This window comes from Sus scrofa, chromosome 9 (genome assembly GCF_000003025.6).
Source record: "Sus scrofa isolate TJ Tabasco breed Duroc chromosome 9, Sscrofa11.1, whole genome shotgun sequence".
NCBI lineage: Eukaryota > Metazoa > Chordata > Mammalia > Artiodactyla > Suidae > Sus > Sus scrofa.
Genome location: NC_010451.4, coordinates 9,674,447 through 9,701,177, shown reverse-complemented (window position 1 = coordinate 9,701,177; position 26,731 = coordinate 9,674,447). Strand labels below are relative to the sequence as shown.

Sequence of the window (26,731 nt, the reverse complement as noted above, 5' to 3'; positions counted from 1 at the left end):
GCCACGGAAGCAGATAATTACCGTGCTCTGAGCCCTGTGATCATGGCTCGGGAGCCCTGCCTGTGATGCGAGCACAAAGGGAAGGCTTTTGCGGGGGGTGCAGACCAAGCTTTGTCCGGGGTGCCTTTGTTCAGATGGATGGGATTTGGTCTGGGGGGTGGGGGAGGGCCCGACACCGACTAAGCCTTGGAACCCAGCGGGGTGAGGAGGGGCAGGGCGGGTGAGGGCAGCAGGTAGGTGTGAGCGGAGGAAGCCGGCGAAAGAGCCCTAAAATGGTAGCACTTGCTTCCCTTCCCATCCCCAGGGCCTGCTGGGGAAGCCTGTTTGTATAATAACTCTGCTGTTTTACATAAATAAATAAAATAAATCATTGCTCTCCATTCCCTCCGGGGCAAAGACTGGGCAGAGACAAGTTTCCTCAGTGCAAGTCTCTGCCAGGCTCAGCTTCCTCCTCCTCCCTCCCCTCCCCTCCCAGGGACCAGGGAGAAGCATCGGAAAAAGCCGGCCTGGTCCCTGGGACTGAATCACTTGGCGCCTGGGAGGGGCTGAGGCGTCCACTGAGGGTGTCCCCGGGCTGGCCCCTGGGGAGTGGCCCCTGGGGACGTTGGCTCACGCTGCCTGCTCCAAGGAGAACCCATGGTGCTGCGGGGGGAGGCTGGGTGGGGACAGGCCGCTCCTCCTCCAAGGCCTTCCTACTGTCCTGGCTTCAAGAGGGAACCACTCAGCCCTTCAGGGAGGGAGAGGCCCGTCATGGGGAGTATGCAAGCACACGCGGGCCGCTCTGCTAGGGACCCACCCCTGGAGGCTGTACAGGGCGTTTCTGCAGGGAAGGGAGGCCAGCTGGAATACCACGTCTTTCCTGGTGCTGCTGTGTGTGGCCTTTCACAGCCTCGAGTCTGGCCCAGTTCTAAGGTCGCTGTTGGACTGCACGGGGGCCGAGGTGCTGTGATTGTCGGGTGAGCTGAGTCTAAGCCAGCTTTAGAGAGTGTGCGGGCCAGGCCCGGTGTTTGCACAGGCCAAGCTCACAGCCCTGACCTGGGGAAGAGGCCCACAGAGAGGTTCCTTCTGTGCCAGGAGAACCCAAGGGCCTTGGGCAGGGACCTGAGCTGACCCCCGTTGGGCCCATGGCCCCAGAGGTGCAGGCCTGTCCCCCAAGGGCCTCTACGGAGGGTGCAGCTCAGCAGCTCAGTCCTGCCCACCACCTGCCTCAACCTCCTCATCCATAAAATGGGTGTGTGCGCTCAGCCGTGGAGGCGGGGCTCTTCAAACACGATGGCCCAGCGCGTGGGGCGAGGAGGTTGTCTCCTCGGAAGGAAAGGCCGTGTCTGATTCTCTGGGAAGGTCTCTTGGGTCCCAGCCGTGCCTGGCACGCAGCGAGGGGCTTGAACATTTACTGAATGAGCTAAAGGGCCTTAGGTAAGGAGCTGACCACATCGGAGCGGGCTTCCGAGGATGCCAGCCCTTCCCCAGGGAGGAGCAGGGTGTCCCTGCGGGAGCCCCCTGCTGTGACGAAGTGCCCGCAGGGAGTTTGCCCAAAGGAAGAGCAATCAGCTGTCTTCTGGGACAGAAGTATTAGGTAAACAGGAGGCCCTGGCACCACGGTTGAAGAGATTAATAATGACCCGAATTATGGCATGATTGATACTTTGGTGGCTCAGTTGAGCTCCTAGCCTGGGCCACCGAGCAGCTTTAACCACAGAGGATGAGTGGCCAGAACAGGGGCCTGGGGCTGCGGCCCCCCGGGCCTCCTTCCTGGCCCCAGGCCCCCAACCTCTCCCCGCTGGCAGCTGCCCCTGTGCCAGGCCTCCTTCCTGCCCTACAACTGCCCATCTTCTCTGCTGATTTCATTAAAATCTAGGGCTTTCTCTGAGGCCCAGAGAAGTGGAGTGGCTTGCCCAGGGCTGCACAGCGAGGTGCCAGGGTGTGCACCTCTCAGTTTAAGCCATTTGATGAGGCACGCGCAGCAGGAAGTCTAGTGACACTGAGCATTCCTTGAGAGTTAAGCAGGAGGCTGTACTGCAGAGCCCTGGCGGCGGGGCGGGGGGCTGGAATCAGCTTGTCCTGGAGTGGGAGGTCCCAGAGTCAGGCCTGTCCCCCGACCTCCAGCCCCAGCTCTGGGGCCAGGGATTTGTTTTGTGGATTTGGGTTTGGTTGGTGGTTTGGAGGAACAGCCCAGCTGGTGAGCTGCCTGGGGGTGCCCTGCTGCCCCGGGGTCCCCAGAGGGCTGGGAGGCTACTACTGGCAGCCGACCCCACTGTCCCCACCAGTTGGAACCCACAGGGGACTTACCTTGAGTCAGAGCCCTCAGCCGTGGGAGAGGCCTGCACACACCCCCTGCTGCCATAGTCTCGTCTCTCTATGCGGTCCTCTTACTTAAAGCCCACTTCTCTCCCCTTCTTGTGCTATAGACCCTCCTTCATTTCTTTCTTTCTTTTTTGTTTTTTTTGTTTTTGCTTTTTAGGGCCACACCCATGGCACATGGAAGTTCCCAGGCTAGGGGTCGAATGGGAGCTGCATCTGTGACCTACACCACAGCTCACAGCAATCCCAGTTCCCTGACCCGGCACCGAGCGAGGCCAGGGATCAAACCTGTGTCCTCATGGACACTAGTCGGATTCCTTCCAGCTGCACTACAATGGGAGCTCCCCCTCCTTCGTTTCTGAGTTCTGCTGAAACCCACCCTTTCCAGGAAGCCCCCCCACCCCCGCAGTGATCAGAGCTGGGACTGGAGCGAACACAGGAGTTGTGACCCTGACCGAGGCAGGGCTGGGTTTCTGGGGGTGGGGTTGCAGAACTGAGACGAGTTTTCGAGGCTCGAGGTTGGGCAGGGGGTGCCCAGAGCCAAGGCACTTTCATAGGCACACCTGCCTTGGGAGCAGGGGATGGCCAAGGTGGTGAGAAAGGACGGCTCACTCCAAGGCCACGTGCCCTGAGCATCGTGGGAAGGGGGCCCCATGGCCCCGTGCCTATTACCCCCTGGGTCTTACTCTAAGTTGAGTTTGGGGTCATCGCTGTGTGTTAGCCATACTGTGACACCTATGCCTTGGTCTTGATCAGAGGTGATGGAGGCACCTGGGCGGGGGCAGGCCCTGGCCTGGCTCCAGTGGCCAGGCCTCTAACCTTGTCACAGCCCCTCTGCTGCTTTCATCCTTATTTTGACAGCTCCAGCCAATGGCAGGCTCCTGACTTCCAGCCATTGGTCCTGGGAACAGAGGGCGCTCTGCCCCGCCCCCCATCAGACAGGGAATGGAGATTTGTCCTTCGCCCTCCTAGGGCAACCCCATCTCTGCTTATCTCCGGGGAATGAGAGAGAGCAGGGGCTAAAGGCTTTGAGACACTGAGTGCCAAAGAGACCCTCGGAGCTCCTCTGATGCTGCAGCCCTCCTGTGATGCAGGTGGGAGAGCTGAGGCCTGAGGCTTGTGCAGGTCACCCAGCTGCGGGTAGCTGGGCTCAGCCTTAGGCCAGGCTGGGGTTGAGCCCAACGAAGGTGGCCATGGCCAAGGAGAAGGGGTGGTTCCTCCTGCTCATATCCCCTGCCTCCTTCCCTGGGACCCTGGCCGGCTGTTGGAGAAGGGGGGAAGGTACCCCCCCAAGCTCTGCACCTATTGGAGGGGGGGGTCCTTTTTCCTCCCAAGAGCACTTGGCCCCACTCCGTGCCCCTGATGCCCTGGCGCCAACCAAAACATTGAACTTGGCCCTCTGAGGCGCAGTTTGCACTGACAGACGCTGCAGCTGGAGTAGACAGGGAAGGGGGCCAGAAACACGGGCAGGCCCCTCCCTCCAGGACTGGTGCCCTGAGAGACTGGGCTTTAGGCTTGGCGGCCCCGGGTTCACATCCTCCCTCCTCCATGGTTAGCTCTTTGGCCTTGGGTGACTCACTTAATCTCTCTGGCCTAGATTCTTGGGTCTAGCTATCTGTTGATCAATTGATATAGATATTCAAATTAAATACATATTTATTTAATTAATAGGCTTTTTTTTCATTTTAATTTTTATTTTTTGGTCTTTTTAGGGCCACACCCTCAGCATATGGAGGTTCCCAGGCTAGGGGCCTAATTGGAGCTACAGCTGCCGGCCTACACCACAGCTCACAGCAACGCTGGATCCTTAACCCACTGAGCAAGGTCAGGGATTGAACCTGCATCCTCATGGTTCCTAGCTGGATTTGTTTCCACTGCACCACTCTGAGGACTCCCAATAGGCTATTTTTTGTAACAGTTTTAGAAAAGCTGATCAGAAAGTACCGAGTCCCTGCATACTGTCCCTCCCCAGCCCACGGTTTTGCCTGTGAGGAAGATCTTATTTTAGGGGGTCCATTTGTGCCATTGATGAGCCAGTGTTGATGCAATATTAGGAACCGAAGCCCACAGTCCGCATTGGGGTTCGGTCTTTGCGTTGTATGTTCTGTGGGGTTTGGCAGATGCACGATGCCATGTGTCATGATGGGTCACACGGACAGTTTCACTGGCCTAAAAAGCCTTCGTACTTCAACCCCTGGTAGCCACTGGTCTTTTTTACTGCTCCCACGGTTTGCCTTTTCCAGAATGTCACATGATTGACCTTACAGAGCACGCAGCCTTTTCAGATTGGTGTCTGTCACCTAGCAATGTGCTTTTTCGGTCCCATCATATATTTTTATGGCTTGATAGCGCATTCCTTTTTACTGCTGGGTAATATTCCATGATCTGGATGGACCCCAGTGTGTGCATGCATTCACCTGGGCCCATATTTCTAACCTGCCAAGCCTGTCAAGCTTTAGTTTGGACAGTTGTCACCGGGAGATGACACAGGTAGATACTCAAAAGTCCCCATGCCGCCTTATGGAACTCGCTTCTTTCACTCAGCATCATGTCTGAGATTCGTGCGTGTAGCTCACATCTGTGTCTGCTTCCTTTTTACGGCAGCCTTGGTCCTTTTTTGTGTCATTCCATCTAGTGCCCATTCCCATTCCTCGGCTGGGTAACGTAAGGCTCAAGGCCACATAGCAAGTCCGCTGACGGAGACGAGGCTGAAATCCAGGCCCCTGACACCTGGCCTCACAGAAGAGAGCACTTGGGGCCGGGGCAGCGGGGCCTGGAGACAGCAAGGGCCTGGGGGCAGCGAGGGCCTGGCCACCTGCCAGTCATGGGAGGGACAAGGGGCAGGGAAGCAGGTGAGGCGCGTCCCCAGGAGGTGAGGAGTGGCGAGCCCCTGGAGGTGTGGGCCCTGCCCGACATCCTTTGCCCACCTCAGAGCGGACACTCGCCCCTTCTCCTTCCTGACTCCTGGAAGGCCCGTCCTGTGCACATAGAAGGCCGCAGAAGTTCAGGGCAGGGACCAGGAATTCAGACAGATAACGGGACACGGGACTGAGAAGGGCCCTCAAACACCGGGCTCAGAGGTGAGGGCTTTCTCTTGGCCCAGAGCCGGCAGGGTCTTGAGCCTGCGATTCCTCTGGAACTTGGCTGATAGCAGCAGCCCTGGGAAGTGGCTTGGAGAAATCAGCTGATGCTCAGTAACGCCATGAGTCCCGCCCGGCAGGAGGCGGGTGCGTGGGGAGTCAGGTCCCGGGGGCCTTGTCCCGACTGCTCCGACTGTGGGCGGCACGACTGTCAGCGGAACTTCGGGCCTTCTCGGCAGTACCGTCCGGGAACCCCCACCCAGGGCCGCCTCCCCCGTGCTGCCCTGTGCTGGCCACTGGGGCTGTGCGAAGAACACAGGTCCTCCCCTGGCAGAGCAGGTATGTCATCAGCGCCCCCACAGGCTGCTCAGGAAGAGCGAGGGACACTGGGAGCCCTCTCACCAAACCTGGGGCCCCAGGGTTGGCTCCCCGGAGGAGGTTACATCCGCACAGAGCCGCGAAGGATCAGGAGGTGTTGGCCTGATGAAGAGCAGCGTGTCCTGGCGTGGCGAGGCTGGAGAGCCAGGCGCTGGTCATTTGCCTATCAGCAAGCTCACTCTGGAGTTCCCTGGTGGCCTAGCAGGTTAAGGACCTGGCGTTGTCACTGCTGCAGCTCAGGTCACAGCTGTGGCTGGTTGGGTCTGGCCAACCCCTGAGTTAGAACACAGGGCCAGATTGCCAGGCTCTGCTGTGTGCCCTTTGACAAATGGCTAACCCTTTCTGTGCTTCACAATTCTCACCTGTAAAATGGAGATGACCATGCTAACCAACGCTTGGAGAATGTCAGACTGTGCACCAGCTCTGGAGAAGGGCTTTCGGCGGTTCTTCCTGAAGTGTAAACACAGTGCTCGCATCTGACCCAGTTCCATCCCAAAGTCAGCACTCAAAGCCATGAAAATGTATGGCCACACAAAAACTTGTTCACAGCAGAGTTATTTATAACAACCAAAACGTGGTAACACCCCAAATGTCTGTCAACTACGGAACGGGTAATGCGGTGGATCTCTGCAATTAAATATTATTCGGTCATGATAAGGAGTGCGGCCCTGAGTCCCGCTGCAGCGTGGACGAATCATGTGGAAGAAGCAAGACCATATGTTGCATGATTCCATTTAGGTGATATTCCAGAATGGGCAAATCCATGGAGACGGAAAGGAGGGAGAGTAGGTTGCCCGGGGCTGGGGCTCGGGGTGGGAGTGGGGGAGTGCCTGCTGGTGGGTATGGGGATTAGGTCATGGCAGGTGGCAGGAGACTGTCCCGGGCACTGCAAGGAAGGACCTCTGACTCCGATCAAGCAGGGCTCTGAGCAGAGGCTGACCCACCTCAGGCCTAGGCGACAGGGACACCTGCTGTGTCAGGGCCCAGTCCCCACCCTCCCCCGCCTCACAGCCCTGTGCTTCATCCTGCAGGACCAGCCGGGGCCTCCATGGGCGCCTGAGGGCGGGGTGCCAGGCCGGCAGCGCGAGCATGGTGAGACACCAGCCCCTGCAGTACTACGAGCCGCAGCTCTGCCTCTCCTGCCTCACTGGCATCTACGGCTGCCGCTGGAAGCGCTACCAGCGCTCTCACGATGACACCACGCCGGTGAGCTCTGCTGGGACAGGGTCCGAGGACCTGGGGAGCCTGGGGTCTGGGGAGGGATCGCAGCTCTGACCCTCTGCTGTGTGTCTCTGGACAGAGCCCCCCCCGCCGCCTTCTGGGTTTCAGTTTCTCCTTCTGTAAAATGGGCCCGTGGTAATTCCCGAATTGGCCGAAGTGGGTGCGTCATGGGTGCGTCTAGCCCTTACCTCTCCTCTCAGTGTGGGGCTGGGCTGCTTGGGGGTGGGGGTGGGGGCTGGGCACAGAGCAGTAGCCAAGAAGGCGGGGTCTCCGCAAGGCGAGTGGACGTTCTCAGCTTCCTGGCAGAGCCAGAGGGGCAGGCATGCAGGTGGGTGCCTAAGGGGGAGGGTGAGAAGGTGGGGCAGGCCGTCCTGGAGCCTGGGAGCTGGCAGGGCCATGGCCTGGCACCAAGGCCCCGTCACCTGAGCCCCAAGCCTGCCAGGGCTGGCGGCAGGTGCTTGGCAGGGTAAAGAAAGCCTCCTTGAGTGCCCGGCTCCCCGAGCCAGAGCCCAAGCCGCACTTCCGTCCCTGGGGCGCCGTCCGCAGTGGATCTAGTTTCTTCTCTGAAGGAACCCAGTTCCTTTAGGAGGGAACAGAGAGCGAGATGAATGGTGTTTATCTAAAAGCTCAGCTGCCTGGAGAACAGCTTTCCTCCTCCCTCCTGCGTGTCTGAACAAAGAAGCCCGCCTCCAAATTCAGCCAGTTCTGACACAGGCTGGGGGGGGGGGGGTGGCGCCAAGGACAGGGTGGCGTCCAGAGTCAGAGGCCAGGCAGAGCCGGGCTATCTGGATTGGGAGGTTGGGAAGCTTGTCCGCCCGGCTGCCCTCCTTCTCTGCCTGTGCTGGTGAGGGACAGATCGCTGCTGGACTGAGGCAGGAGCCTGAGGTCATGACCCCCCCAGTGGTGAGAAGCAGGTACCATCTGGTGGGCGCCTGGCCGGACTCATCGCTACGTCTGCGCAGTAGCACAGAGGAGGCAAGGGAGGGGAGGGGGCCTGCCCAGGGCCACCCAGCAGGTCCCTGCCCAGGACAGCCTTTTATGTGGACCTAGGGTCTCCTCTCAGTGGACCAGGCTGTGTGATCAGGAGTCAGGCAGCCTCAAGTTCAAATTGTACCTACCTGACTTTGAGCTTCTCATCTGTGAAATAATGCACACCCCCCTCAGAGCTGCTGGGTGGATGGCGGGTGGCAGGACATGGAGTGGCCAGCACTGGCCGTGACTGGCCCGTAAGACAAGTCATTCCCACACGCCGTGGCTCGGCCTCCCCGGCTCCGACGTGGAAGAGGGGTTCAGAATTCCCTCCGCTTTGCTCTGAGCTCCATTCTCCCCTGAGATGGTGGAGGGAGGCAGCGGGGCCTCCGCGTGTCAGGAAGGCAGGACCTCGCAGTCCCCAGGCACCCGGGGGCCTGTCTGCGTGCAGGGCACCGAGCTGAGTGCTGTCACACAGCTGCTCGTGTTGCTCCCAAGCCCATGAGCTCAGTGTCATCACTGCCCCTTCACACGTGGAAACGGAAGCCAGGGACGTCCGTGGTGGGGCTGAGGTCACACAGCCTTAGAGGGGCAGAGCTGGGATGCAGCCCTGCGTGGTGTGGGTCCCGTGCTCTCGGTGGGCCTGGGGTGGGAAGAGAGCTGAGGCTGAGCGAGGGAGGAAGGATGGCCGAGCGCCCAAGCAGGAAGCCCTTGGCCGTCGGAGGAGACACTGGAGGAAGGCAAACCTCTCTGGGCACCTGACACCTCTTGGTGGCCCGGGGCCAGGCCATCACAGGCTGTGCAGTCAGGAAGTGATGGGGCCTGGTGTGGCCAGCGCAGGGCCCAGGGTGGAGGAAGTGGTGGGTTGATGCTGGTTTTGAGCTGACGGGGGGCCCACACCGTGCAGGCTCTGCAAATGCCAAGGCCTGGGGTGCCAGGTATGGGGCAGTGCAGGAGCTGCTGGCCACGGGCCAGCTTGGCTGGGAGAGGGGAGAGGGTTAGCGGCAGCCCTGGGTGGCGGGGCCTGTGCACGGCTCGTGGAGCTCACCTCAGGCAACCCGAGCCTCCCAGCTAAGGAGGGGCCTCCCCTGCCCTGTCACTTCCCGCTTCCTGGGTTCCAGGCTCTGCCAGCTGCCCCTTCTCTCTGTCACTCACTCGCCTCCCTCCTTTGTCCCCAGTCCCTCCCCAGGACTGTGGTGGGGGTCTGGGCTCCTGGCCTGACTCAGTGAAGGGAACAGCAATCTGGTGTTTCAAAGGCAGGCCTGGAGCAGAGAAGCTGCTGCATAAACGCTGCTGGGCGATAGAGGCCCCGAGAGAGCTCAGAGCACAGGTTGGGGCCTGAAAGGAGGGGCCCCTCGGGCCTGGGGGTGGAGGAGGTGCAAGGGGAAGGGGGGTCCAGCTTTGGGCCCATTCTTTCCTCACCCCCACCTTCCCCTCCTCCTGTGGGGACCCCACCCCTTCCCGCTCAGGCACTGCCTGCCCTCAGGACCCTTTGGGGAGCCTCTCGCTTCTCACAAGCCAGGGGTGCCTAGGAGTCAAGTTCTTCCGTACAGCTGCCCCCTGTGGGTCTCGTCTGTGCAGCGGGGTGACGGAGGGACAGGCGGTGAGTCACTTCACGCTCGTCCCCAGGCTGGGAAAGAAATGGGAGAGTGAGACTAACCGAGAACATGTATTGAGTACCTACTGTATGCAGGGAGCTCCTGGCTTCTGGGCCTTGTTATAACACCCCGTGGGGCACGTTTCATTGTCATGCCCCATTTACAGTTGGAGACGTCAAGGCTCGAAGCCTGTCATCCCTGGAGTCTGTGATGGATTTGCAGCAAGAGCCAGAGGAGGAGGGATACGGGTGGGGAGACGGTGTGTTTCGAGCCCGGTGTTTTTAAAGCAGAGCTTGGGAAGTTGCCTGGTACAAAGAGCACTGGACTAGGAGCATTTGGGACAAGTTAGGGAGTGGCTTGAATGCCAGACTGGGCATGCTCAGTGCATCCCTGGTGAAGAGCTGGCCCTGTGCTGCTGGAATGGGTCCTGCAGAGGGAGGACGGGGTGTGGGGCAGGGAGCTTAGGAAGGAGCCCCCTTCTCTCCATCCAGGCTGGTCTCCTTCCTTCCTGCCCCCTCCCCATCCGTCCGCCCCGCCTCCAACCCTCTGCGCACACTGTCCCCTCCCCCAGCACACACACTTGACAAATAAGGAAACAGGAAGCCGAGGATCAGAGAGGTGAAATGACCTCTTCTCCTGCTCCCAGCACCAGGGAGTGGAGCAGCCTGGCAGTGAGGAAGGGGAAGCAGAAGCTTTTTAGAACCGGGGGTAATTAATTGGTTGTCGTCTGTGACTCATACTCTGAGACTGCCAGTTACGGATGGGGTAGGACGGAAGATGGTTCCCAGGCCATTCCCACAGGGCCCCTGAAGACCGAGCAACGGTGGGAGGCAGCACGGTGTCAAAACCAGCCTCTCTGTAGCAAGAAGGATGTAGGGCAGATGCCTGGAGGAACTTCCAGCCCGAGACAGTGAAGGGGACAGACCGTGACCGTGACCTCTCTTGCATGTCTGCAGGACGTTTGCCATTTGAAGGGTGCTTTAAGCGTGCTCTGACCCCCTCCAACTTAGATATGGGGCTCCGGAAGAGGAAGTGATTCATTCAAGCCGAGTTGAAGGCATGGCTTGAACTGTCCCTGTTTGCACCTCCAGTCCCATGGCCTCTCCCCTGTTCCACACCATTCTTATCTGGGATGCACCAGTTACTTATTCAATCAACAAACCCGTCCTGATACCTGCCTGGGTCCAGGGATCATAGGTTTATGAAACCTGGTTCCTCCTTCCCCTGAAGGGCTCCCAGGCAGGTGGGGAGCAGAGGAGAACCGACATCCAGACCACCCAGCGTGATCACTGCGGAGGCCCAGGGACGTCCCACCCCAGCCGAAAGCCTGCCTGAGCTGGTGTCAGAGTTAGCCCTTCACGTCAGCCAGAGTGGGGAGTGTTCAAGGCAGGGAGCTGCGAGTCATGAGTGACGTGTGTTTGGGAACTGAAAGCCGACCGCCGGTGTGGCTCTGGGGCGGGGAGAGGAAGGGGAGCGTGTGGCCAAGGGGGCTCAGCTGGAGGCCGCGCCGGGACCCTGCCCTCTGTCCCTGGCGGCGAGAGCCCAGCTGGACTCGGGCTGTGTGAGGACACTGGTTCAATCCTGGAGAATGTGCTGAGGGCCTCGAGTGCAGGCGGGGAGGGAGGGAGCCAGGCGAGAAAGGCTGAGGCCTCAACTAGGGGCAGGAGTCCGCACAGAGGTAGCAAAGAGAGGGGTTGCAGAGACATTGGAAGGCACACTTAGCAGACAGGCGGTGGAAGAGCTGCTGCTGGTCATCCCGTGATGTCCATCTGGCGCTCGAGGCCCGTCCTGGAGACCAGAGACCTTGCCGTGCACAGGAGGCGTGGTCTCAGCAGCGTCCGGGGGGACAGGACAGGATCAATCTCCCCCCACCCCCCAACTGCCCGCCGCTGACAGCGGGAGCCCCTCCCAGCGTGGCCGGAAGACACCTGCTGTGGGGAAGCCCATCAGCCCCCTTCAGCCCGGCTCCCCACCGGCCCCCCCCCGCCATCCCAGGGTAACCTCCGCACACTTTCCCAGGAGCCCTCCACTCCACCGTCCCCTCTGCCGCCTGCCTGCTCTCTGGTCTCTGCCTCGAGGCTGGTGGCACGTCTGTTCCTCTAGGAAGAGCCGGCCTCCTTCCCCTGGGCTCCCGCAGCACCTCGGCCTGGGCTGCCCGTGTGGGTTGTGACTTTCTGTTTCCCCCACTGGCTCAGAAGCAGGGTCTGGCCCAGAGGAGGGCCTCAGGCCAGGCGGGGAAGGGTGACTGAGCCGGTGAGTTAAAGAGCAAGTGAGGGTACCGGTGAGGTTGGAGGGGCCGGACCCCCGCAGCGCTCCTCTGGTAGCTCCTGGATGAGCTCAGGTGGCCGGGAGAGTGCGGGTGCATGCTGCATTCCGGGCGCCTGGCTATGGCAGGCAGGGAGGGGCCACTTGGCCCAGGGACATCCTCGGCCACCCTTGGAGCTGGGGTCATGCAGGAGGAGGGGTGAGTTTCCCAGCTGGGTCCCCACTTCCTGTCCTGTCAATGCTGTGTGGACCCGTGACGGGGATATGGGGTGGGGGGTGAGTGGCTCTCACTCCGGGAATCAAGGTGATCTCCCTGGAGGAAGCAGCCTTTGCGATGGGCTCCAGGAGGTAGCTGGAGTCGGCCAGAGGCACCTGGGCGTGCCTGGCTGGGGGAGCCGCGGCCTGAACTCTACCCTCCCTCCTCTGGCCACGTAGCGTGTGACCTTAGGCCACGTAGCGTGTGACCTTAGGCAAAGCCAGACCCTCTCAGCTTGCTTGTGGGTTAGGAGCAGGTGCAAACGCATGCCCCAAGGGTCCAGGTAGGTAACACATACCAACGTGTCTCCCGTCCTGAACAAGACAGGCCACTGTTTCAGCACGTCCTCCCTACAAACGTTCAAAGGACGGCTCTTCCCTTCTCTGGTGCTTCTGGGGGAAAAGGGACCCAGCAGGTCCCAGAGAAGCTGCCTGAGCTTCAGTTCTCCCACTTCTAAGCTGGAGATGATAAGACCCATTTAAGCCTGTAAACCTTGCAGGGTTGCCATGAGGATAGGAAAATGGGAGATGATATTATTGCATCCACGAGAGAGAGCTGGCAGAGGCCCGGTTATTGCAGCGCAGGGAGCTGAGGCTTTATCGCTGCAATAAAGCCAGGCTGTCTCTGTACCCTGCCCAGCTCTCCTCTCTGAATGGCGTTGAGGGTGCCTGGCATGGCGATGCCACGCTCCAGGGGAAATGGTTCTGCTCTCGTTCATGACCTCTGTGACCACCTTGAGTGTCTGCTTAGGGAGCGTGGATGGGGCAGGGGTTGATGGGCCTCAGCAGGCGACTCTGGCCCCTCACCACCCCGTGGCCTTGGCCTTGGCAGGGCCTCTGCCGGACACTGGGATAATCCCTCCTAAGGGCCCCCAGACCTTCTGCTCAGGTCTCCCAGCGGCTGATGCAACCCACAGGGTGGGTGGGGAGGCACGGGGCGCTCCAGGCTGAGGCTGGTTTCCTTCTCCTGCCTAATGAGCCACTCGGAGTGCACCCCAGCAGATGCAAGGCAGACAGAGGCCTAATTGCCCAGCTCTCTGTAGCCCAGAAAAATAAATCCAGCCTCTTAGGCTGTCAGGAACTGACTGGGGAGGCGGCGGGGAGGGGGGGCGGATTTTAATCCCTTTCCCTGCTCAGCACTAATGCTGCGATGATCCATCTCGTACCTCCCTCCCTCGGCTGCCCCCTCCCCCAAATCTCCTGGGTCAGGACCGCAGTAATCCTGCCAGGGCCACCAGCTCTCTCCTCACCCCCTTCCCAGATGGCATTCTTCAGGCTCCCCCTCCCCCGCCCCGTGTGGAACTTGGCCAGGGTGAAACAGGCTGATGGCTGGAGGGGCTGGCATGCCCAGGGTCCAGCCTGCAGGGGGCGGGCAGGCTCTGCGGGGCACTCCGGTCTCTCTCCAGTCTCTGCAAGGCTGTGTGGTGCTGCCTCTGGGGCCCAAAGCAGAGCCAGGACCACAGGAGTGGCTCGGGGAGCAGAGCTCCGCCACGCGGAAGGAGTCGTGCCAGGCAGAGCCAGCACACGCGGAAGAGCTGCCTTGAGACAGACTGGAAACCTAGAAACAAGCCACACGCATCTGAGAGCGTGCTGTGTGCTGGGTGATCGGGGAAATTATCACACATACCACAAACCGTATCGGGGCAGCCGAAGCATCCATTTGGTGAGAGTAAAATTAGATCCCTGTCTCTTACCTTGAATCAGAAGATATTCCAGATGGATTAAATGTTTTTTTCCTATTTTTAAGCTCCTCTTTTTTTTTTTTTTCCCTCTTTGGGAAGGAAGTACACATTTGTTAAGAAATTTCAAATGACTTGGAAAGATGTATGGAAAAAGAAATTCTAATCTTCCTGCTTAAAGTGAAGGCTTTCCAGCCTCTCTCCATACATACATAGGAAGCTATGGATAGATGAGTGGATTACAGATTTCAGTGTAAGCAGTAAGAAGTTATCAGTGTAAAACATGAGTAAATAGCAAAAAGCCAAAAAAAAAAGGAGTTCCCGTCGTGGCGCAGTGGTTAACGAATCTGACTAGGTACCATGAGGTTGCGGGTTCGATCCCTGCCCTTGCTCAGTGGGTTAACAATCCAGCGTTGCCGTGAGCTGTGGTGTAGGTTGCAGACGCGGCTCAGATCCAGTGTTGCTGTGGCTCTGGCGTAGGCTGGTAGCTGCAGCTCCGATTCAACCCCTAGCCTGGGAACCTCCATATGCCATGGGAGCGGCCCAAGAAATAGCAAAAAGCCAAAAAAAAAAAAAAAAAAAGTTCATAAAGCATGAGTGAAGTATATAATTGTGGGCCACCTTTCTTAAACATGATACCAAAGCAAAAACTTATAAAGGAAAGAAGGATACATTTGACTACATAAAATTTTAATTTCTCCTTTTTTGGCTACACCCATGGCATATGGATATTCCTGGGCCAAGGATCAAATCTGAGCGGCGACCTATGCCACAGCTGCACAACACTGGATCCTTAACCCATTGTGCCGGACCGGGGATCAAACCTGCACCTTGCAGTGACCTGAACCGCTGCGGAGACAATGCCAGATCCTTAACTGGCTGTGCCACAGCAGGAACTCCCTAACATTTAAATTTTTATACAAAAAGCATGAAAAACAAAATTAAAGTCAACTAATAGAAGAAAAAATAGACAATCTCTATGAAAGTTAATACTCTAACACAGAGAAAGTTTTTATAAGCCCTCAAGAAAGGAAGCCAGTTGCCCCAAACCAAAGAAAGCTGCCAGGCTCTGTGCCTTTGAACCTTCCACTCCTCCCCTCCTCCCTTATCTTGTCATTCCAGTAAATGGCATTCCTTTCAGCTTCGCTGCAGGCACCTCCTCCTCCAGGAAGCCCTCCGGACCATCCCTGCCCCCATAACCGCAGCGTGCTCCTGAGCTGCCCACACTCGCCCCATGCGCCGCAGCCGCTTCTAGGATTGGCGTTGCCTGCTGGCTGCTTAGTTGTCTGTGCAGGTTTGTTCAGAGCGGAGTCCGGGCCCGACCTGTCTCCCAGGGTCCAGGGCTCGGCATGTGTGTAGAATGACTGGCAGAGAGTAGCGATGAGGTTGTGGAGAATGCTGAATTGAGTTTAGTTTGGTGTGGGTGTGAACTGGCAGGTTGGGGGGGGGGGTCACATTTAAATTTTTTTTTAAACCAAATGGATGTCCAGATGTCCCAGCATCCTCCACCGAGTTCTCCATCCTTTCCGCACTAATTTACCTGGAACTAATCCTGCGTCCATGCTTCCAGGCCTTTCCCCATCTTGGGGTCTCAGCTTCTCGTTTTCTTACTTGGACCTATAGAAGAGGAGGCAAGCTGATCTCTGAAATCTTTTCCAAGTCAAATTCCAGGGCTCCTGCCCTGCACTGCTTGAGACTTGCTATGTGACCTTGGGCCGGGCCTTGCCCCTCTGAGCCACTTCCCTCCTTGGTCAGACAGGGATAATGGCATGTCCTGCTCCTTGCCGTTTGGGGGCAGTTGGAGGCACCCAGACCTGGGTCTGAATTCTGGCTCCATCATTACATTTGCCCTTCGTGACCTTGGGCAAGTCACTTCTCCTCTCTGAGCCCTGGTTTTCCCTGGTTATTCCGTCGGCTTTGCAGAGCCTTGGAGGCGCTGGAATGAGATGGAGCGAGCGGAGGGCCCTTCGGGGTAGCTCACTCCGAAGTGCTCGCACAAGGCTGTCACCTGTAGCCAGCGGTGCGGGGCCGGGGTCTTCCTTCATCCGGGCCCGCTCCTAGGACTGCAGCCTGAAGAGCCGGGCCTGACCTCTGGGCCCCCCCGACCGCGGCACCCACCCCGGGGTGGAGGGGGCGATCTGCCCGGTGTCCTCAGCAGCGGGAGCGATGTGATACAGGGCAGGGGCGGGGAAGACGTGATCGCCGTCTTGCATAATTAAAGGGCTGTCAGACGCGGAATGATAATTATAGGAACGGTCGTGGATTTGGCAACTCACAGCTTACATCTGTAATTGCCTTCAAGCCTGGCAGCCCTCCCGTGAGGTAGCGGTGATGTCACCCCCACAAGCAGCGGAGGAAGCCGAGGCTCGAGGCTCGAGGTCCTGAGGGGCTGGCCCGGGCCACGCGGCCAGTGGTAGGAGGGCAGGGGATTAAAATCCCGCTCTCGGTTGTATCCCTGCCCCCGCGCCGTGGGCATCCGCCCCCAGTGTTCTTGCCCTTTTGCTGGACTTGGTCTGTGTGGTAGCAGAGAACCAGCGGCAGGGCGGCAGCTGCAGAGCCAGATTTCAGTTGCACCTCGGGGAGGGATGGAGGCGAGGAGAACTTAACCCCTGCCACCCTGCCAGCGCCAGACGTCTCCGTCCAGCACTGCCACCCCTTTTGACGGAGCAGGAAGGCGGCGCTGGGGGAGGGTACAGCAGTGAATTCTCCAAGGTCACCCATTTCGCAGGTGGCCGGTCTGGGATTCACACTAAACTCCCAAACGCAGCCGGCCTCTCCAGTCCGGAGGGGGCCAGGCAGCATCCAGAGGGATCGTGCTCATCCCGGGAGCTGTGGGAGCAGAAGAGGGCAAAGCTCCTGTCCTGGAGGCCGCAGAGCAGAGGCGGTCTCTGCCCCTGGGTGCCAGGCAGGGAGCCGGAGTCCAGCAGCGCAGCTCTGGCTCCCAGGGCGCGTCCGAAGTCTGTGATGGAGCCAAGGGCAGGGAGGTGGCTCCTGCGCAGGGGCTGACCCAACACAGATTTCAGGTCCAGGTTATTTTAGAGACCCAGGGAAGGTGCTCCAGACCCTATGGGGACAGTGCGAGCAGCACTGGGGCCAGGTCTGGGGTGGGCAGCACCCGGAGGCAGCAGGGCCAGCGCACACACGTCCTGGTGCTCTGTGACCCTGTGAGCCCAGCTGCTAATAAGCGCTCTCTCTGGTTCATCTCTGAATGCAGAAGGCCCCAGGGCAGGACAGGACAGAGGTGAGAGGGGTAAGGAAGAAACAGGAAAGCCAGAGGGAGAAGTTGGCCCACAGTTGCCTGGCATGGGGATGGAGGCGGGGGGGTGAGAACGGAATGAGATGGGTGGAGCTGGAGCCTTTGGGGCTTTCGTCACCACCACCCCTGGAACAGGGATGGAGCCGCCTACCCGTCCACAGCCAGGGGTCTGGGCTGGCTGGCTCGTCCCCTCCCCAGCTGCTCTCGGCCTCTTCCTCGTGCCTCCATGGCTGGTCTGCTCAGGAGCCGCCTGAGCTTTGTCTTCTTTCTGGGTGGCCACCAGGCTCTGAAAGGAAGGGGCTGGGGTGTCACAACAGCTGCTTCCCTGAGGCCCCCAGGCTCAGCCTGAGGATAAATGTGCAGTTGAATGACGTCCTTGTCCCCCGGTGCCCCGAGGCGTCCCTGCGTCCCCGTCTGCTCCGCACGCCGCGTCTGAGCACCACCCTGTGCTCTGAGGATGTGGGCCCAGGGTGCGCAGATACCTCAGCCATCCCTGCCCCGAGGGAGTCCTCAACCCAGAGCACTGTCCCTTATTATGCACCTACTGTATGCCGCTTGTCATACATCATCCGGTTGAACACCCACCCTCGGGGGGCGGGGGTAACAGGCCCATCGTACAGGTGAGAAAACTAAGGCTCCGGGGGTGTCTCCCTCTCGGCCCGCGCTCTTTCTGCCTCCACGATTTAGAATGTGGGTGCGGGGCAAACGGGGGGTACAAGCGTCTGTGCCGAGGCTGTCAGGGAAGGGAGGTCTTGGGGGCTGGAGGGACAGGAGAGCTTCCCGAAGGAGGAGAAGGCTTGGCCTAGGAGGTGGGCCCCAGCGAGAGGCGAGAGGAGTCCAGGGGGGCCAGCCTGGGCCTGGGATCACCATGCTTGGGCCCCAGAGGCCAAGGGCGGGTCTGGAGAGGGCGGCGTGGGGCTTGGGGATCCCCTGCTCCTGGGACACCTGCATTCGGTCCCACCCCGACTCCTCCCGCCCTCGGTCACCGTGTGTATGCGCTCAGCCTCTGACACACCGAGCCTTGTGCCCCCTTCCCTGGGGCTCCTGACCGGCACCTGCTGGAGGAGGGTCGTGACGAATGCGCATGTCGGCAGTGAGGAGCCACGATGCAAGGGGACTTCCTGGTGCTGAGGTCTGTCTGCCTCCTGCTCAGCCGTGTGCACGGCCCTTCTCTGAGACCCGGAGTCTCCATGTGCTCTCAGATGGGGCCCAGACCCAGGCGCTGCGCAGACTGTGGGAGGTGCCGCAGGGCCAGGGGCGCCGCCATCTCCCCAGTGTGGCCATGGCCTCGCAGCCTGCATCTCTGGAGCAGGGCCAGGCCGCTCTCGGGCAGTACATCCTTGTCGTCCTGACAGGGACCATTAGTGCCACTGGGAGCCGCGTTGTCAGTGGAACTGCTCCCTGGGCCACTTCCTCCCTGGTTCCTGGCTTCCCCTCCCCTTTCTTCCAGCCCCTGCCGTTCAGTGTTTTCCTCTGATTGTTCTTAGAGTGACCTGCCACCTCTGTCCCCACGATGGCTGGGGCCTCTTCGTTCCCATCTGCAGGCGCGCTGTGGCCACGGAGCCTCCGGCAGCTCCCGGGACCTGCATCCCTGGGTAGCCTCCAGCCCCCGCTCGTGCCTGGTTCCAGAGACGGGGTCATAGTTCCTCGTTACGTAGGCCCTGTCCCCCCCGCCGTCCCCTGGGTGCCTCGCCCCCTGCCCCCTCTAATCTTGTCACCTGGCCAGTTCCTAGAGGTGGCACCTTACAGCTCTGCATTCTTGTTCATAGAATGACCTGCCTGGTTCCGTGTCAGATCCCTGCTCCCCGCCCCGCGTCAGCATCTGGCCAAGTGAGGACAGTGGCCCTTGGTGCACAGGATCCTGTCCGCTGTGGGCCCTCCTGACATCCGCATCTTAACTGCCCCCGGATCCTGCATCACACATCACCATAGGACACCCCCCCCAAGTACCTGTGACGGGTCCTCTACCTGCCAGTGTCCCTGCAGCTATTTCCCCGATGACCTCCACGCGGCGGCCTGGGACAGGACCCGTCACCGGCCAAGGCTCACCCTCGCCCGGCCCTTCTCAGACCCTTGTTTTCTGCCCAGAAGCCTCGCCCCTGCTGAGGGCGAGCGAGCCTTCGAGTCAGATGGCCTCTCACGGCTGCTGGCCCGCGGTTCACAAGACCAGGGGCTCCTCTGTGGGGGTCGGGCGGTGAGACCCAGTGAAATCTCTCCTGGGCGGGCGCACAGGTGCCCTTTCACCGTCGAATCTGTCTTAAGTTACCACCAACCTGGGAATATGAAGACCCCCCGTCTCCGAGGTGCTCACAGTGTAGCAGGGGAGACGGACATATACAGGGATGGTTCTAGAACTGCGCATCTGTCCATAAGTGACGTGGCTCAGCAGTGACAGAAGCTCTGAGGAGGTGGGATTCATGTCCCTGGGACAGGAAAGACCTCGGGGGTGGGGTTGTCTTCTGGACCAGAGAGGAGCCGAGCTTTTGGTGAACCAGGGTTAGAACCAGCGTGCCAAGCTGGCTGCCCAGCGCAGGAAGGGTCAGAGAGGCCTGGGGGGCTGCAGGCAGCATGGCAGAGGAGGGATGCTGGGCTCACCAGGCCCCCGGCCTCTCGGGGTGGGGGCGGCCTTGCTTCTGTCCTGCTGGGCCCCCTTCAAGGGCTGTCGTTTGTTCTGATGACTTCAGCGCTTTGCGGAGAGCAGGATATTCCAAGGCTGTTGTGCTTCTGAGATAAGGGGAGGATGAATGCAGGGACAAGCCAAGGACCCAGCTGGAAGTGCCCGCAGAGCTCTGGGGAAGCAGCCCTGGGGGGGGGGTGGGCAGCTCCACACCCCACCCTACCCCTGCAGGAGGCAGAGGGCCGGCTCCTGCAGCCCGGGGTGCGGGGGGCGCCAGGTCCTCAAGCCTAGAGGCTGCTCTTGAACCCTCCTGTAACTTGCTGTGCAATGTGGGTGTTGGGGTACCTGTACCACGAGCAGAACTCGGGAAGGACACCGGCTCTGCAGGCCTGTGTGATGAGGGGAGGAGGTGAGGGAATGTGACCCTCAGACTGCAGGTCACCCTTCCAGGGCAAAGGCTCAGGCAGATGTGGCCTTTGCTCCTGGAGACCCGTGCACACTGCAAGGGCCTCGGGCTGCATCGCAAAGGGCCCAACTCCAGCTCCCCACCCTTGTGTGCTGTTGGACAGGCCACTCCGCTCTCTGAGCCTCAGGTCCTGCCGTGAGGAGGGCAGTAACCCTGCCTGGCAGCTGGGCTGCGTCGCGGGGGTCCTTCTGGGTGGAGGCGCCTGAGGGACCAGCCCTGCCCCGCTTGACCGCTTCCCTCGCTCTGCCCCTGCAGTGGGAGCGCCTCTGGTTCCTGCTCCTCACCCTCACCTTTGGCCTCACGCTCACCTGGCTCTACTTCTGGTGGGAGGTCCACAATGACTACGACGAATTCAACTGGTGAGTGGGTACGGGACCGCGGGGCTGGGCGCTGGCATCCACTGGCTGGAGTCGGGGGCGTGGGGGTGGTGGAGGGAGTTGAGCATCTCTTCCAGGCTGGTCCTCAGGGCTCTGCCTCCACTGGCCACCAGCTCTCTGTACAGACTTGGGGGTGCGGTCCCCTGGAGAGAAGAAGGGCTTGGCAGGAGCTGAGACCCGCTCGGGAGCACAGGAAGCCCCTTCCTGGTGCTGCTGTCACGGAGGATGGGAATGTCAATGGGGGCTGGGGCCTCTGGACCCCTTCGCAGACAGAACTCCGGGGCCCAGAGAGACCAAGGCCTCAGCAGAGGCGGGGGCCCCAGACCCCAGGACCCCAGCTCCCTGAGCAGGGCCTTGGGCAGGGCTGGCAGGTACTGTGGTTCCAGGACAGCTTGGGGCCTTTGTGGGCACCAGCCATGGGTCCAAGGGCAGAGCTGAGGCTGGCACCTGGGTGCCTGAGGGCACCTGCTTCTCTCTCCTCCGCCCTCGTTGCCTGCCTCTGTCAGACAGTGAAAGGCGTGAGAAGAGGAAAGGTTCCCATTGACAGGCAGGGGAACTCAGGCCCAAGGTCACAGTCGGGGGGGCAGAGCCGGGGCCTGGCAGCCAGTGCTCCCCACTCCCAGCGCTGTTTTCCTTTTGGCTAGAAGTGCAGCTCGCTGTGACCAGGGCCACACGAAGTGTGAGTCCTGTCCGGCTCCTTTTCCTCTTCTGCAAAGTGGGCTAACTGACCTCAGGTCTTGCTGAGGATGAAGTGAGGTGATGGACGTGGAAGGGCTCCTAGCTCCCCGAAACCTGAGGGCTGCTTCCTGGGAGGCCGAATCTCCGGCTGGAAGGTGGCTGTAATGTTAGGATTTAGGGTTTCTGGACTCTGGGCTTCTAAAGGGCTGTGGTCCTAGGATTCTGTGATGCCAGGGCGGCTCCCCTCGTGGTGGCACTCAGCTGTGCTTCTGTTATTAATGAGCTCAATAAAGGACCGACCGGCCGCCGGCCGCTGCAGCCCAGCAGGATGAGCCGGGGCCCCAGCTGAGTCCCAGAGGTGGCCTCTGGCCTTTATTAAATGCCAGAAATCAATTATTCATCCTTGCAGGTATCCAAAGCACAGGCACTGACGTGGGCAAAGGGGAGCCTTCCCTGCTGGCCCCGACCGCAGACCTTGGACCCTTCTGCCAAACTGCCGGTCTGCTGCCCAGAACACCATCGGGGCCACCCCATCACGTACAGAAGGGGAAACTAAGGCCCAGAGAGGGGCAGGACTCACCCATGGCCACACAGCCCATTAGTACCAAATGCACATACTGCGGACAGTCTGAAGAGACAGGCTCAGACAGGTTAAGTAGCCTTTCCAAAGTCACACAGTGAGATGCAGTCAGATCTAGGACAGGGACTGTATTGTGCTGGCCCCTGGGCTACCGCACTCTGCCCAGAGGGTGACCTGGCTGTCCCTGGACAGCTCAAGCAGAGGATGGATGCCTGCCCTGTGGGGGAGGCCTGCCCGGGACCTAGGGCTGGCCCCAAGACCCGCAGCTCCCTCAGCCTGCCACCTGCTGGGATCAGGAGGCCCTGGCCTGGCCCTCAGGGTCTAGCGAGCCTCTGGAAACAGCTCCTGCAGTAAGAGGAAGTGGTCAGGGCTGGATGGGGAAAGCCAGGGAGGGACCATCCGGGCTGTCCAGCCGGCCAGGAGGGCTCTCTGCCAGAGGGAGGGCCAGGTGGAGCCAGAATACCTTGCAGGAGTAGCTACCGGGCCACGGCCGCCTCTCTTTGGGCCTTGGTTTCCACAACAGTTTCTTCCTGGAATCTGAGGCGAGGCCAGGGGAGGACACATGCCCTGTAGTGTCCTCCTGGGGTCTCCCTGCCCAGCCCCGCTCCACCCCTCCCCCGCCCATCCCCCGCCCCAGGCCCGAGGTGGCAGAGGCCTGAAGCTGCTGGCGCTGGCTCCAGTTCTGTGATGACACTGAGCAGGTGCTGCCTTCTTGGTGCCTCCGTTTCCCCAGTTGTACAGGGAGGAAGCACGCGGTTCAGTCTTTCTGGAGAGCAGCTAAGCAGGATCTATCAGGGGCTGTAAAAAGTTCATTCCCTTTGGCCCTGTGATTCTATCTGTAGGAGTGTATCCTTGGGAAATAATTAGCAATACAGACAGGTATGTGCAAAAACAGTGTTTGTGTTCATTTATAATGGTGAATAATTGGAAACTATTAATCGTCCTTAGTAGGAAGTTGGCTTCACGTGGTACATGAATTCAGTGACCGCGTGACTATTAAAAACGCCCATTTCCTCAGGATTTTACGGACCTCAGTAAGTGCCGGTGTTGTAAGAAGCGGCGGATTGAGTACTTAGCATGCGCCTCACCTCGCTCCATCCCCAGACACCCCGGGAAGGGCCCTTCGTTGTCCCCATCCTGTCACTGGGAACCTAGGCTCAGGGAAGCCGGGAATTACATTTTCTTAGCCCAAGACCTCATCTTTTCATGGGTTAACATGGAAATTGAGGTGAATGTCACAGTCGGTGGCATCTTAGAGGAGTTCTCGTCGTGAGACGGAAATGAATCAGACTTGGAACCATGAGGTTGCGGGTTCAATCCCTGGCCTCGCTCGGTGGGTTAAGGATCCGGCGTTGCCGTGAGCTGTGGTGTAGGTTGTAGACGTGGCTTGGATCCCGCGTTGCTGTGGCTGTGGCGTAGGCCAGCGGCCACAGCTCCGATTTGACCCCTAGCCTGGGAACCTCAATATGCCGCTCAGCAAAAAAAAAAAAAAAAAAAAAAAGTCGAAAGCAATCAGTGGCATCTTAGAGTCAGGGGGACCTGCCCTCTCCACAGAGTCCTGCCAGCCAGGGGATCCGAATCTGTGCCCAGCTCCTCCAAAGCCAGAGCTTTGACCGCCACACGGTGCACACAGATAGAGAAGCAGCAGGGACTCACTGGAAGAGGTCAGCTAGGTTTGGTGCTGGTTACTTCTGGGCAGTAGAATTCACAGGAACCGTTCCCCTCTTTATGCTTCTTGGCATGCCCAGGTGTCCCCGTGAGTCCTCCCCAGGCAGGCCTGACTGGGCATCAGGGGACAGTGACGTTCTTACTGAGCAGGCAGGGCCTGGTCCCTGAGCCCGGCCTCCTGAGAGCTGAGAGCCGGCCGCCTGAGGGAGCGTCCTGGCCCCAGTGGCATCTGACCCCTGCCCCTTCTCCTCGGCAGGTACCTCTACAACCGCTTGGGCTACTGGAGTGACTGGTCTGTGCCCATTCTCATGGCCACAGCTGCCGCTTTCACGTACGTCGCGGGCCTGCAGGTACGCGGGGCTGGCTCAGAGGGCAGGTGGCCGGTGCTGGGCTGATAGAAGGGGTCTAGGAGGGCAGCCAGCTTCGCCCTGGGCCTCTGGGGTTGGTGCCCTCAAGGCGGGATGCACCTTGCGGGAGGGCCCCCCATGAGGATGGCCCGCGGCTGGGTCCCAGGCACACTTCTTCTCCCAGGAGCCTCTGCTCTGGTCCTGCTGCCAATCTCCACTCCCGCAGACTCAGGTCAGCCCCCAGGCTGGGTTGGGGGCTCCTGGGGCACGAGGCTCAAGTCCGCTTCAGAATCCCAGGGCCCGCAAGTCTCGAGCCGTCGTTAGACTGCAAGTGCACCAGGGCCCAGTGAGATCTGGAGAGAAAGGTCCTAGAGCAGGAGCCTCTGGCCTGGAACAGTGTAGGGGAGGCCGGCCTGGGGGGCTGCCCACCACCTGCAGGGAGGGTTTCCTGACTGCCCGAGCCGGGCCGAGAGCGCTGGGGAGCAGGGCGCCTGGGGAAGGGACGGACACCTCCAGGTGACACTTGGTGCCTGACTCTCGCTCTCTGGGGCCCTGTTCAGGTCCTGGCACTGTGTCACATCGCCGTGGGACAGCAGATGAACCTGCACTGGCTGCACAAGGTAAGGGCTGCCTCTGCGGGGGCTCGGGGGAGGGAGGCTGGAGGCCGCAGCAGCAGAGGAGGAGGCTAGAGGCATCTTCCCCCCTGGTCGTGCTTGTAGCTGTGCTGGTAGCTGATGCTGAGAACTCATGGTGGGTCCAGCACGGTTCTCACGGCCTGAACTCTATTAACTCAGGCCTCACAGCAGCCCTATGATGGAGGTGCTGTCAGCATCCCATTTTGCAGTCGGGAAAACTGAGGTACTCAGAGGTTATGTAACTTGCTGAAGGTCTCCCCTTAATAAGTGGAGGATCCAGGCCCTAGCCCCGTAGCCGAGCCATTAGCCAGCACAGGTCACAGCCCGGCTCTCTGGTCGCTCTGCCTTCAGTCTCTCCTCTTCGGTGAGTTCATTTAAAAACGTGACCCAATGATACTACCCCGATTTGAAGCCCTCCCCGCCACTTCCATTGCTCCCAGGATGATCCAACCCCCTCACCCAGCACTAAGGCCCTGGGTGACCTGGGCCCTGCGCCATCTCCCAGCAGCTGTCGTGGGATGTCACCCTGAGCTTCTGCTCCCGAGACAGCACGGGCCCTCGCAGCTCGACTGCCTCATCTCTGCTTCGCCCCTTGGCTCCCGCCCCCCTCTCTCCGTGGCCTCTCTGCCTTACTGGGTTCTCCTCACCACCTGAGCCAGGCTTCTTGGGCCCCCCAGTGCCCGCAGGCTCCCCACCACAGTCCTGGCCTCTTGTCACCCGTTTCCATCTGGCCCCCTGACTGCAACCCTCCCCGATCTGGGAGCTCCACGCATGCAGAACTGATGTCCCATCTCCTTGTCCCCAGGGCCCCATGCGGGGCAGGGCCCAAAGCAGTGAGGCTCCGTGCAGCCCAGAGCCTCGGCTCCCTCGCTCACCGTGCTGCTGACACGTGGCTGGTGCCTGCTCTGCCTGAGGTGCCAGTGGGGACAGGGGTGGCACAGAGCTGGCTGAGAGTGAGCCCCTCCCTCCCGGGGGGCACTGGGCCTTGGAGGGGAGGCTAGGCCACCTCTTTTTTTAGAACCCAACTCAGAGTGGGTGCGCCATTTAGGAGGGGGCAGAAATGTCCGGCAAGAGCCATGAGCCCATGAGATGGTCCAGAGTGACTTGGGGGGGGGAGCTCACTTCCAGCCACAAGGACATGGAGCAGGAACCGGAGGGTGGACATGGTGAGTTCCGGTCGGGCGGCATGGAGCAGGAGGTGCCTTTGGGTGGCTGGGGGTAGGGGGGCGCTGGGGATCTGGAGCTGGGGAGTCAGACCCCAGTGACTGGAATCTTAGAGGGATGAGGAGCCGTGAGCTGCCGCTAGTCCCCTCCCGCCTGCCTCCTGCTTGTCACTCTATCCTGCGATCTCCTCTGGGCTTCTGAAGTCCCCTCTGTGAGGGACTTTCATCTCCCAGCTGCAAAGCTGACACTTGAAGGAACCGCACCCTGGCACCCCCGTCAGGACTGGCGCATGCTGCGGCCCCCTTCTCGGGCCCGCCCGGCTCTCAGCAGGCCAGGGCGCACCTGCTTGATCCCAGTGTTGAGGCATCCGGAGGCGCAGAGCCCGCCAGGGGAGTGGGTCAGTGCAGGGCGTCTTCTCCTGGGGGCAGGGGGCTCAGATCCCTTCATCTGCCTGGTGCCAACTCCCAAGGTGCCAGGCCTGCCATCCTCTCCCCTCTGATCCCTCCCGAGAGATCTCAGCACGAGGAAGGTCATTCCAGGCTGAGCTGATCCACAGCCAGACCTGCTGCACCAGGAGGGAGGGAGCTTCCTGGGGCTCAGAGGGTTCGAGTCGGGCTGGAAACGCTGGTCTTCCAAGAGTCTACCATTTGGCTCTGAGATTTTAAGGAATCCTTTTTTCGTTTGCTTTGTTTTGTTTTAACCAATTTTTGACCATTAATACATCAACATGGTTCAAAATGCAAAAGGTCCCCCAAAGGTACAGAATATAAATATCCCTGTCACCTTTGCAGAGACATTTCAAGCTCCCTCCCCTTGGGCCCATTGAGAGCATCCCCACGGGTGTCCCTCCCTTGTCCCTGCCCTGGGATCCGACCCCTAGTTCCCCAGGTATCCAGCCAGCCCCCCTTGCTTCGAGGTCATTGCCAGGACAGCAGGACAGTGAGCCAAGCTGCGTGGGGAGCTGCTGGGTCCGGGGCGCACTTGGGTAATTTGCAGACCGCCTCCTTGTCACCAACTCACGCTCCCTCAGTGACGGGCCTGTGCCTTTAAAACACCCTCGCCCATGGAGTGTCTGTGGGTTTGTTGACTTTGCCAGGCTGATGGGTGAAAATGGTACCTTGGTATAGTTTTAATTAGCATTTCCCTTATGAGTTAGATTCGGCGTCTTTCACCTGTTGGAGTCATTTGCGTTTCCTT

General features: G+C 60.0%; 1 protein-coding gene across 3 annotated transcripts in view; it reads left to right on the top strand.

Moving 5' to 3' along the window:
* GDPD5 (glycerophosphodiester phosphodiesterase domain containing 5) overlaps positions 1–26,731 on the top strand; it is an 84,232-nt gene that overhangs the window by 37,009 nt on the left and 20,492 nt on the right. For all 3 annotated transcript variants that reach the window (XM_021062519.1, XM_021062520.1, XM_021062521.1), the window contains 4 exons: positions 6,791–6,965; positions 20,341–20,444; positions 23,645–23,738; positions 24,296–24,355. In XM_021062519.1, coding sequence (XP_020918178.1) covers positions 6,849–6,965; positions 20,341–20,444; positions 23,645–23,738; positions 24,296–24,355 — 375 coding nt within the window. In that variant the 5' untranslated portion in view covers positions 6,791–6,848. The remainder of the gene's footprint in view (positions 1–6,790; positions 6,966–20,340; positions 20,445–23,644; positions 23,739–24,295; positions 24,356–26,731) is intronic.